We start from the raw sequence: 13,077 nt of genomic DNA on the forward strand, positions 1-13,077 counted from the left end.
AAAATAAAGAACACTTGGTAAATAAAATGAATTGAAATGTTAAGTTTACAGTAAAATAAATTAAAAGAAAGAAGAAGATAGAAGGAACCCTACAGAATATGTAACTCAATCGCAAACTCAGGAATTTGCTGAGATGTGAGAGTGCTAGAGTACTTTTTCTGAGTAAAAGTTCCAACCTTTATTCCCTAACACTTCACAGTATTTATAGACTATCTTACATAACGGTTAATTAAATTATAATTAATTAAAATTAAATAAAAAATTACAAATTTGAAATACAATCACTCTTGGTAACCGTTCCCACTGCGTGATTGTAGATATTCCCCATGTTTTTCTCGTGTGATAAAAGCCACAAACTTTTCGGCTTCCACAACTACTCGATCAGCTTTTTCGAAAACCTTACTCAATTTCTCGAATCAAGTCTTCTACTCGATTTAACTTATTCGATCAATAAAACAATCGAAATCCAATCAGCGCTAAATACTTTCAACCTCATACTCACGCGCGTGTCTTCTCGAGAAACTGCACTTTACTTTTCTGATTCAACTCATTTAGATCTAAAATATTTTCCGATCAATAAATTGCCCCCTTGGATTAATGTGGTTGCTTTTGATAATATTATCGATAAATAAAGCACTAATCCAAATGACATCAATCAGTTTTTTTTAAATCAGTAATAATTGTCATTTAAACCCCATTACCACTTATTCAGTCGACACGTCCCCCGAGATTTATGCCTTCTCTCTCTACCACTTCATCTTCCTCGTGAAGTTACCCCCATTCACTTCAACAGTAGCGGCTATAGTGATACTTTAGATTTCTTACTCTCTCCTTTGTCCAAATCTCTTGAACCTCACCATTCTCTAAGTTTCCTTACACTGAGAAACTCTTCTCCAACTTTATTCTCTCTTTCTGATAATGGCTGGCTCTTCTTCCCAAACTACCACCCAAGACAAGGGTAAAGGTCATGAGATAGCACTACCATCACTGCCAGCTCTTCACATTCTGAATCAAGTCCATGATGAAGTCATTGACGATCCCCACTTGCAACCTAATGATACTAGAATCCTAATTCCTTTTACAATTGGTATTGATACGCATTGCTTTCTTGAACTGATTGAATCTCTGGAGAAAGCGAATAAGAAACTCTCTTTCTTTCTAAGCGCTGGAGAAGAAGACTTACTGATAAACCAAGCCTTTAACATCTCCCATTTCATCAATCAAAAGTCCTTCAGGAACAATCCAAAGATTAACCCTCGGGGATATGATTTTACAGCTTGGAATCCCCGTCTTGAACCCACTAAAAGCGCCAACTGGAAAGCTTTATGAATTCATGAATTACTAAGGCTCTCCCACTTCTCGCTTACCACTTACCCTTGTATGATTGGGGCTATGACCTGTTTCTGGAATAGAACAACCAACAACTTTCACCTCCCATGTGGAATGATCGGAATGTCTCTTCTGGACGTGGCTGCTATTACTGGGCTCCCAATCAATTTTCCAGACTGTACTCTTGACATGCAATCAAAATGTCACTACAATGTGGTTTTAACCAATTCTTACAATGACTTTATCGCCCACAACATGGGCGCAGAAGGTATGCAAATCACTGATAATGAACATGTTGCCTTCCTGTTCTATTAGTTAAATGCCGTCTTATTCTGTTCTCGAAGTGTCCAAATGTCAAAATTTTACCTTCCTTTAGCTATTCTTCTTCACGAAGGAAAAACCCTCAATTTGGCCAAGCTTCTTTTAGGATATATTTTTGAAGAACTTGGTCAATTTATTTGTGACCTTCAAGAAAACAAGATCATCAGCACAGGGGGTCCCCTATGGCTTCTTCAATTATGGCTTAATGCCGTTTTCAAAAATTTCATGACAATCTGAAAGTGGCAATATTGATAAGCAATAGATTGATGGCTGTCGATTATCTGAATTCAAACCCAATTTTCCAAACACCGAATCAGATTGAAGATAGATTTTGGGCTGTCTTCTCTCTTTTCTATACTTGTAAAGATTTCGACAATGACCAACTCAAATTTACCCCTTTCTTACGTCGCAATAGTGGCCCTGCTTGGCTGGAGCGTTTACTCTTCCCTGATACTAATGAAGAGAACGAACTTACAAATCGAAGTTGGGCAAATATGTTGGTTGTACAAGTAATACCAATAGGACTATCTTTGCATGAGAAAGAAAGATTCAAAATAACCTTATATGCCCCATATTTGACAGCCAGACAATTGGGATTTTCTAAAGCCATTTCAATGCCACAACCTCGAAATGATGATCCTTTCTACCACATTGCTTTAACTACTCGAGAAGATTTTAATTCTTGCCTCTTAAAGAAACAACAACGCATGGACTGACGAGAGGATTTCTGCCAGTAAAAAAATTCACAAATATAATCGCGTTGTAAGTATAGTTTCTAAACCAACAGAGAATCCTTTCGTACAAAAGTTTGGTTGTCACAAGTAACAAAATCCAATAAAATTTATAATCGAAGTATTTAAACCTCGGGTCGTCTTCTCAAGGAATTGCAGGGAGGTGTGATTTATTATTGGTTATAGAGAAAAGGTATATTTTTGGGTTTTTGAAATAAGGAACAGGTAATATAAATGGCAAGGAAGTAAATTAATTATCATGAATACCAGTGCAAGGTATAAGAACTGGAAATCCTATCCTAGTTATCCTTATCAGGTGAGATGAGAATTGGATTTCGCTCCCACTTAGTTAACCCTTACAAAATAAAGAAAAGTCAAATGGACTAATCAACTTGATTCCTCAAGTCCTAGTCAACTCCTATGGAAAGAGTAGCTTTAGAGAGATCCAAATCAATCAGCAATTTCTAATTTTCAATCAACCGCTGAGTTTGACAACTCAAGTGTTACCAATTACTTAACCAAAGCAAAGGGGGAAATCTAAATTAAATTAAAAGCATTAATAACATAAATTTGAAGAAAGCAATCTTTAGATCTGAAATACCTTAATTTATTTTAAATAAGAAAATCAATTCTAACATGGAAAGTTCATAAGCCAAACTGAAAAGATAAATAACAATTAAAGTAATAGAATAAATAAAGTAGAAAATAAATTAAAGGAACATTGATCCTGGAATAAAGAAGAAATAGCCTAAAACTAATAGAAATCCTAAATCCTAAAAACCAAGAGAGAGGAGAGAGCCTCTCTGTCTAGAAAACTACATCTAAAACCTAAATTGTGAATATGAATGTTGTATTCTTGTTGTATGAATTATTCTATTCTTGTTGTATGAATTGTTCTATTATTGTTGTATGAATTGTTCTCCCATGAATGGATGCATTCCCCCACTTTATAGCCTCTAATCTGTATTTTCTGGGCTTGGATTTGGACCGAAAAAGGGTCTAGAAATTGCTGGGGGCGACTTCTGCAATTTTCTGCACGTGCGGTCCGTCACGCGTTCGCGTGGGTCACGCGTCCGTGTCATCTGGAGTTTTTTCTCTTCCACGCATCCGCATCAGTCACGCGTCCAGTTGTGTTTCGCGCTAGTCACATGTCCGCGTCATTCACGCGTTCGCGTCGATGCCATTTTGCACAAGGGACGCGGTCGCGTCGTCCATGCGTTCGCGTCGTCCATTTTGCGTGTTTCCTTTCTGTCCTCTAAGTCATTCCTGCGCTATAAAGCCTGAAAATACTCAACACATAGATCACGACATCGAATGGTAATAAAGGATAATTAAATTTAACATTTTTAAGGCATAGGAAACATATTTTCACATATATCATAAAATAAGGAAGGAATTGTAAAACCATGCAATTCGTATGAATAAGTGGGTGAAGAATTGATAAAATCACTCAATTGAGCACAAGATAAATCATAAAATAGTGGTTTATCAACCTCCCCACACATAAACATTAGCATGTCCTCATGCTAAATCCAAGAGAAAATAATGAAGGTAAAATGGTGGAATCTTGTGCAATGCAATCTATTCTAAATGAAAGCTACCTAAATGAGCTATGAAATTCTACTTACTGTTCACTTATATATATAAAGCTTACATATGGTTGAATTGATTCATATTTTCAAGGAATCATATATGTACAATTAAAGCCAAATCATATTAAAGCACAGTCACAATTGAGTTGAGTTAAGATAGTTCACAAACTTGCAAGACAATTAATAATTAAACATGGATATATGGGAATGAGCTATTGAACCCTCACTGGATTTGTGTTTACTCTCCAATCACTCAGTGTTTGGGGTTAGTCACTCTATTCTTTTCTAGTCATGCTTTCTAAAACTTTGTTCTTTATCTAACCAATCAACAAATATCTAATGTATACATACAAACATCATGAGATCTTTTTTAAGGTTGTAATGGGGCTCAGGTAATGGTGAGGGTGTATATATAAGGCTAAGTGAGCTAATAAAGTGAATCATTGACTAATCTAAGATCTCACCTAACATATACATACTCTATTTTAAAAATCTTGCCTAGCTACCCAAATTTTCCCACTTGTGTTACATACTCATGCGCCACTTATATTTTTGATTTTATCCCATGTGCATTGATTCTTCTATTTTGCATTGGGGTACTGTTGTCCCATTATTTAATTACTTAATAATAAATATTTTTTTCATATATAAAAACAATATATCAATGCACATGGTGTTTTAATTATTTTGATTCCACATGAGTACGCTCCCAAATTTCAAATAATTTTATAAATTAATACTTTTTTCCTATCATCTTATGTTCCCATAAATGTCCCCACACTTACTTGATACACAATTTCTATCTTAAGCTAACCAAAGATTCAACTTGGAATTTTTAATTTATTTTTCTGCTTTAAGGCTAGAAATGTGGTTATAGAACAGAAAGGGATTAAAAGGCTCAAGGGGGCTAACATGGGTGACATAAAAGGTATGTTTATTTGGGATAAGTGAGTAACAAAAATTTTAAATAATGCCTAAATCATATGTAGGTATGTATCTGCATTCTATATTGGACATATAGACTAAAACAAAGTAAATATTTAAAGCATAGAAAAGAAGTGCGAAACACACAGGAATGAAATTTATGGTTGAATGTAACCATACAATTAAGCTCAAAACTCACGGGTTGTGTGTTCTTTGGCTCAGAAACCATATATCAGTTATGTATGTCATGCAAGTAGAAATTAAGAGTTTCCATTCAACTCAATGTGAATCCTAGAATGGCTCTTATAAAAATAGGTATTTTCCTTGAAAAATATTGTCAACTAACCAACATGTATTGCTATATATATACAAGGTGTGTGGATTGTTTTGATTCTGTTACACTAAAGCTTCTAGTTTACTCTTTTATTTTCAATTAAACCAACTTATCATATGCTAAAAGGGTAAACTAAACTAATTAATCCACATATTCTATAACTAATAAGCTAAAAGTGCAAATTAAGCTAAATATCTAAGATGTATATAGCCCAAAGTGCAAAATGCGAAAATAAAATAAAAATACAGCAAAAGCAAAAGAAAAATGTGCAAGTACTAAAAGACAAAATAAGATAAGATAAAATAAAAATAAAATAAAATAAAATACAGAAAAATAAACAAAATAAGATAGAAGAGTCTATAGTGGTTCACCAAAAAGATTCGCCAGAGATGGCGACCTCCCCACACTTAAATTATAGCATCGTCCTCGATGCTCAATCAAGCTGGGTGTGAAGAAGTGTCATCTTCGAAAGGATGTACTGCCAGTGTCTCGGTGGTAAACTGAGGGTTTGCAGTCTCTATGAGTGTCGGAGGAGTTGCCTGCTGAAGCGGGGGCTCTGTCTGAAGGGGAACCTCTGGATCTGCAGGCTGTATCTGATGTGGCTCCTCATGATGTGGTGCAGCCTGCTCAGGTCCTCCCTGTTCAGTCTCTGCACGTGCCTCCTCCTCATGATCGTCCGCCTCCTCCTCAGATGGCTCTGATGGTGTGTCAGGTTCGGAGGGGATGTCATGGTGGCCGGACCGGATCATCAATTTCAAATGCTCATAGTGGCGCTTGCTGCGACGCTCGGTCCTCTCGTATCGCCGCTGGTTGCAGCGCTCCATCTGGTCTAGGCGCTTGAATAGGTGGTGCAAAAGGTGGTAGACATGCTCTAAAGCAGGTGGAGTTGCAGTGGTGGTAGCTGGGGCAGTAGATGTTGAAGGGGCAGCGGAAGATGTAGCTACCTCAGCAGAGGCAGTGAGGAAAGGCGGCCTGAAGCCCAAAGCTTGGAACTTCCTGCTGTGAGGGATAATTTTCTTGCAGTCGGTGAAAGTTGGCTTCTCATCTGCAAGCTCCCAGGGCACCTCAGCTCGGCGGCCTAGCTGAGTGATCAAATATGGGAAGGGCAGAGTGCCTCTGACATGGACCATGGCCATGTAATACCGGATGAAGCGGGGAAGATAAAGGTCATTACCCTCCATCACACACCAGATGAGGGTGATCATGGCAACTAGCACCTCGGTCTCATGAGTGCTTGGCATCAAGTAGTTACTCAGAATCTGTTGCCAAAGCCGAGCCTCATCATTCAGATAGATAAGCTTTATTCCCTTTGGCACCACTATGGACTTGCCTATGACCCATGGGACAGTAGGATCAGATCTATAGTCTGCTTTACTGCGTCCCAATCAAATCTCAGGAATCTCATGTCCTCTTCAGCCTTTTGGTAACCATCCAGTTGATCTGACTTAGGCTGGAGTTGGAGGATGTCTTCAATAGCATCCTCAACAATCAAGATCTGCTTCCCTCTGAGGTGCACTGCATCCAAGGAAGTTTTGAAGTAGTTGCAGTAGAATTCTCTGACCCAGGATGCATTGACCTCAGTCAAGTTCCTTTCCAGGAAGAACCAACCTCTCTGTTTTATCTGATCTGAGGTGTATTGCTGTAGTTCTTCTGGGATTTTGAGGGTCCTTTCCAGGTATAGGTTCCTAGAAGTGGCAAAAACCGGATACTTAAGCTCACAGTATCTGTTGGCAAACTTGACTTGGTCTGTGGCAGGCAGCAACTGATCTGCCTTTTCCTGTGGGGTAAAATTCTTTTCCCACCAGGAATCATCATGGAGGATATCTAGGATAGTGGTGGAGAATTCTCCTCGTTTCCGTTTGCCTGTAGTTTCTTTGTCTTTTTCCTTACTTTTGGGATCAGACATCCTGAAAGGAGGAAGTAGTAGGATATAATTGAAGAAACTAAAGCAGTAAAACAGGTAAGCAAATAGGAATATAGAAATAAAAGTATAGAGAGGCAAAAGATGAATAAAAGAGGAATAAAAGCATGAAGTGAATTAAATATATGTAAATTTTGGATGGTATGCGAGTTAAGAGTCTGAGAGTAAAAATCACAATCCAAAATATATAATATGTGGAATTATTGTTAATTAGGAAAAACAGTAATCATGCCTTGAGTTAGAAAGTTAAAGTAGTTAGGTAAAAACCAAAAGAGAAGTTAGAAAGTTAAAATAGTTAGGAGTTAAAAAAGAAGTTAAAATAAGTGGCATGATAATGAGTTTCCTAGTTAACAATGGCGGTTCCGTAACTGTGTAAATGCTGCTCACTCGACATCAAACTTGTAACTGTGTACCTTCTGTACTAGCCTGTCAATGTTGCTCACTCGACATCAACTTCTGGGATTTTTGACCAATCAATCCTACCACAACAACAAGGTCAAGAACAGTCCATATCACATGACTCTATTTAATTCACAGGACCCACTCAAACAATTCCAGCCGCTTTTCCACCTATTTCTCATATAACACAGGTGATTGATTCAACAATAAATCCTTTTCCAACACTCTCCAGAAGAAACCCATAGACTTGAATTAACTTCACCGAGTGATCGAGTTGCCCTTACCAAAGAGAACCAAGCAATTCCAGACTCTGATTCTGCTTCTAAAGCTGCTGACACCACCAACTCAGATTCTTCTCGATCCAAGGTTTTAGAGACCCCTCTAGATTTGCAACCTGATCCTTCACTCCAAACTCCTCCAGGATCAAGACCAAGGACATGGAATGTTCCCACCACGCCAACTAGTGCTACCTTGGAGGATTTGACTTCTGTTTTGAATAAAATTATCCAAGAAAACAAAGTACCAGTGCCTATACCAGCAATCACAAGACCCGCTACATCAAGGCCTCCAATCGAATTAGATCCTAACATTCAAAAACAACTTCGATCACTCATCAAGCTCTTGGATTATCCACCTACTACATGGGTTAATGACCCAATTCTCAACAAACTTTTGGAAGACTGCTTGAATTCCTCTTTTGAATTGCCAACTAACACACCATATTCTGCTTCAATCCAAGAACTTAAACAACTTCTTAATGATAGTGTTGCTTCTCAGTTCCAACTCCAAGAAACTAAAAACGAGGAAGTTGCAGCCAAATCTAAAATAGAAAATTGTCTTGCAATTGCTCAGCCAATCCAAGTTTCTCGTGAAGATTTTGATCTGAAGATCTCTCATGCTATTTCTGTCCAAGCTTTTCATGATCATGAAGAAGCAAGACTTGAGGCAGAATTAGCTCAGATTCAGGAATAACATGCCACTATATGCCAAAATCGAGCCACTCTAGCTAAACCCCTGCCTGCTACCCAACAAGAGCAACATCTTTTTATTTAAAAATGTGTCTCCATCGACACCGAGCAGGGAGAATATGAAAAACAACTTGAAAGAATTCAAGATAACAAGTCAAGCATATTGAAGTGCTTACATTTCTGGAAAACAAAAGAATAAAGCTGCGCTCCGATTTGGCAAAACTATTGGCACCTTGAACTCCTTTTTTGTTTCTAACTTTATTTTGTAGTAATTTCCCTCTTTTCTGACTTTAATATATGTTGAACTTCTAAGTTTGCCAACAATAGAAGAGTTTCAAGTATTTCCCATTGATCGAATTAATCACTTTTCCTGACTCGATATCTTTAATTTGATAGGCATTTCCAGAATATGTCCCTGTTATTTGAAAGAGACCTTTCCAACTACGGGACCACTTGCCCAGAATTGTCGATTTCTTTTCCATCAGCAAAATAATCTTTTAAAACTAATTCTCCTATCTTGAAAGACTTTACCTTAATTCGACGATTGTAAGTTCGAGCAACAATTTCTTTTTGTCGAATCACATTATTGAGTGCCAGAATTCGTTCCGAATCCAATTCATTTAACTCATCGAACATTGCATTCCAATAATCATCAACTGGCAAATCATTCTATTTTGATACCCTTAAAGTATTCAAATTAATTTCTAATGGTAATACTGCATCATGACCATACACCAATTTATAAGGTGAAGTTCCTATTGATCCTCTTGGCGAGTTTCAATAAGCCCATAATACTTGGCTTAAGGTTTCATGCCATGTTCGAGGCTTATTCCCGATATGCTTTTTAATCAAACCTATCAGAATTTTATTTGCTGCCTCTACTTGCCCGTTAGCCTGTGCATAATAAGGAGTCGAAGTAATCATACTAATACTCCTCGAAGCAGCAAAATTCTTAATTCTCTGACCAGTAAACATGGTCCCTAGGTCAGTACCTAATGTTTGAGGAATACCAAATCTATGAATAATATGTTCCTCAACAAAATCTATTATTTCACTTTGGCCAACTTCTATTAAAGGAACTGCTTCAACCCATTTTGTGAAATAATCAATAGCTACTAAAATAAATTTGTGCTATTTGGATGAAGGAGGGTGAATTAACCTAATTAAATCTAAAGCCCAACCTCTAAATGGCTGATGAGCGGATAATTTATACGCTTTTTGGCATTATTTTTAGGTAGTTTTTAGCATGATTTAGTTAGTTTTTAGTATATAATTATTAGTTTTTATGCAAAAATCATATTTCTAGACTTTACTATGAGTTTGTGTGTTTTTCTGTGATTTTAGATATTTTCTGGCTGAAATCGAGGGACCTGAGCAAAAATCTGATTCAGAGGCTGAAAAAGGACTGAAGATGATGTTGGATTTTGACCTCCCTGCACTCGAAGTGGATTTTTTGGAGCTATAGAAGTTCAATTGGCGCGCTGTCAATTGCGTTGGAAGGTAGAAATCTTGGGCTTTCCAGCAATGTATAATAGTCCATACTTTGCTCGAGATTTGATGGCCCAAATTGGCGTCAAAACGCCGGTCAGAGACCCTTTTCTGGCGTTAAACGCTAGAACTGGCATAAAAGCTGGAGTTAAACGCCCAAACTGGCACCAGAGCTGGCATTTAACTCCAAGAAAAGCCTATGCACATGAAAGCTTCAATGCTCAGCCCAAGCACACACTATAAATAGGACATTTTACTATTGTATTTTCATCTTTTTGATCATCTTTGATCTTGGGATCAGGTCTTTGAACCCTTTTCGATTGCTTCATGTTATTTGGGAGGCATGGCCATTCGCCATGTCTAGACCTTATTCTTATGTATTTTCAACGGTGGAGTTTCTACACCTCATAGATTAAGGTGTAGAGCTCTGCTGTTCCTCATGAATTAATGTAATTACTACTGTTTTCTATTCAATTCAAGCTTATTCTTGTTCTGAGATATTCATTCGCACTTCAACATGATGAATGTGATGATTAAGTGACACTCATCACCATTCTCACTTATGAACGCATGCCTAACAACCACTTCCGTTCTACCTGAAAACAAGCTTGAATGTATATCTCTTGGCCTCCTGGTCCACGATGCATGGTTGCCTCTCCTGACAACAGAGCCTTCCATTCTGTGAGATCAGAGTCTTCGTGGTATAAACTATAATCAATTGGCAGCATTCTTGAGATCCGAAAAGTCTAAACCTTGTCTATGGTATTCCGAGTAGGATCTAGGATAGGATGAATGTGACGAGCTTCAAACTCGCGAGTGCTAGGCACAGTGACAGTGCGCAAAAGGTTCCTTGGATCATATTCCGACACGATTGACAACCGACAGATGATTAGCCCTACGTAACCCGTAGCCGGACCATTTTCACTAAGAGGACAGACGGTAGCCATTGACAATGGTGATCCCCCAACATAATGCTTGCCATGGAAAGGAGTACGCATGACTGGATGAAGGCAGTAGGAAATCAGAGATTTAGGAGGAATAAAGTATCTTCATACGCTTATCTGAAATTCCCACTAATGAATTACATAAGTATCTCTATCTTATTTTATGTCTTATTCATCTTTTAATTCTCAAAACCCCATAACCATTTGAATCTGCCTAACTGAGATTTACAAGGTGACCCTAGCTTGCTTCAAGCTGACAATCTCCGTGGGATCGACCCTTACTCACGTAAGGTATTACTTGGACGACCCAGTGCACTTGCTGGTCAGCTGCACGGAGTTGTGAAGAAGTGTGAAAATCACGATTCCGTGTACCAAGTTTTTGGCGCCGTTGCCGGGGATTGTTCGAGTTTGGACAACGGATGGTTCATCTTGTTGCTTATATTAGGTATTTTTCTTTGTTAGCCATGTCTAATCTTTTTAGACTGAAGTTTTAGACTAACATTGCATGATTTTTGGAATTCTTTTTAAATATTTTGAGTTTCTTATTTTCTTTTTCAAAATAATTTCCGAAAAAATACAAAAAATTCGTAAAATAAAAAAAATAAAAAATATTTTGTGTTTCTTGTTTGAGTCTAGTGTCAATTTTTAAGTTTGGTGTCAATTGCATGTTTCTATTTTTCTTGCATTTTTAGAAAATATATGCATTGTGTTCTTCATTGATCTTCAAGTTGTTCTTGATGATTCTCTTTGTCTGATCTTTAAATTTCTCTTATTTTGTGTCTTTTGTTATTTCTCATGTGCATTCTCAAATTGTTAGTGTCTCTAGTATGAAAATTTTTAAGTTTGGTGTCTTGCATATCTTTCTTTTCTAAAAAAAATTTTTCAAAAATATGTTCTTGATGTTCATCACAATCTTCAAAGTGTTCTTGCATGCATTCTTTGTTTTGATATTAGTTTTTCACGTTAATTTCATTATGTTGTTTTTTCTATCTCATCATTAAAAATTAAAAAAAATTCAAAATTACATATTTTCTAGTCAATAATACAGAGAATTGAAGATTCAGAAGATACAGCAGAGGAATCATAGAGAAAAAGCTGGGCGTTCAAAACGCCCAGTAAGGAAGGATTTCTGGCGTTTAAACACCAGTCAGGGTACCTGGCTGGGCATTTAACGCCCAAGGAGGTAGCCAAGTGGGCGTGAAATGCCAGAATGGATACCATTCTGGGCGTTTAACGCCAGGATAACACCAGGGAGGTAATTTTGTTTTCAATTCAAATCTTTTTCAATTTTTCATGTTTTAAAACTAATTTTTCAAAATCTTATCTTTTCATACCCTCTCTTATCAATCATATCTTTTTCAAAATTAAATCTTTTTCATTTTTCTTTTAATATTTTCAAAAATCCTTGCTAACAATTAATGTTGTGATTCAAAAATTTTCAAGTTTGTTACTTTCTTGTTAAGAAAGGTTCAATGTTTGAATTTTAGAATCATATCTTTTAATTTCTTGTTAGTCAAGTCATCAATTTTAAAAATCAATTTTTTTAAAAAAAACTTTTTCAATCATATCTTTTCAATCATATATTTTCAATCATATCTTTTTAAAATCAATTTTTTAAATCATATCTCTTTTAATTTGATTTCAAATTTTTTTCTAACTTCTTATCTTTTTAAAATTATTTTCAAATATTTTTTCAACTAATCACTATTTCTTATCTTTTTCAAAACCACCTAACCACTTTTTCACTCCCAATTTTCGAAAATCACCAACCGCTTATTTTCAAAAATCTTTTTTGTAATTGATGGATAATTTTGGAGACGAATTCCAAAACACCTAAAACTCACCGGCAAGTATACCGGGTCGCATCAAGTAGTAAAACTCACTTAGAGTGAGGTCGATCCCACGAGGATTGATGGATCAAGCAACTTTAGTGGGTGATTAGTTTAGTCAAGCTAACATTGGTGAATTGTGTGAAGAGTGACCGACAGAAAGTAAATTGCAAGAATTAAAGGTGCAGAAGCTAAATTGGACAGAAACTTAAATGGACAGAAGCTTAAATGACAAGAAATGTAAATTGCAGTGAATGTAAAGGGGAGTGGGTGCTGAAAATTAAAGAAAGCAGTAAA

At 36.7% G+C, this 13,077-nt stretch overlaps 1 protein-coding gene across 1 annotated transcript; it reads right to left on the reverse strand.

Annotated features, from left to right (window-relative positions):
• Positions 1–8,880: 8,880 nt before the first annotated feature.
• On the reverse strand, positions 8,881–9,494 carry LOC110278653 (uncharacterized). The gene is made up of 3 exons (XM_021136899.1): positions 9,315–9,494; positions 9,051–9,188; positions 8,881–8,934 (listed from the first exon to the last, which is right to left on the reverse strand). The coding sequence occupies exons 1-3, from the start codon at positions 9,492–9,494 to the stop codon at positions 8,881–8,883; spliced, it is 372 nt and encodes a 123-aa protein (XP_020992558.1).
• Positions 9,495–13,077: the final 3,583 nt, after the last annotated feature.

The sequence above is a fragment of the Arachis duranensis genome, chromosome 3 (assembly GCF_000817695.3).
Source record: "Arachis duranensis cultivar V14167 chromosome 3, aradu.V14167.gnm2.J7QH, whole genome shotgun sequence".
NCBI classification, from domain to species: Eukaryota; Viridiplantae; Streptophyta; class Magnoliopsida; order Fabales; family Fabaceae; genus Arachis; species Arachis duranensis.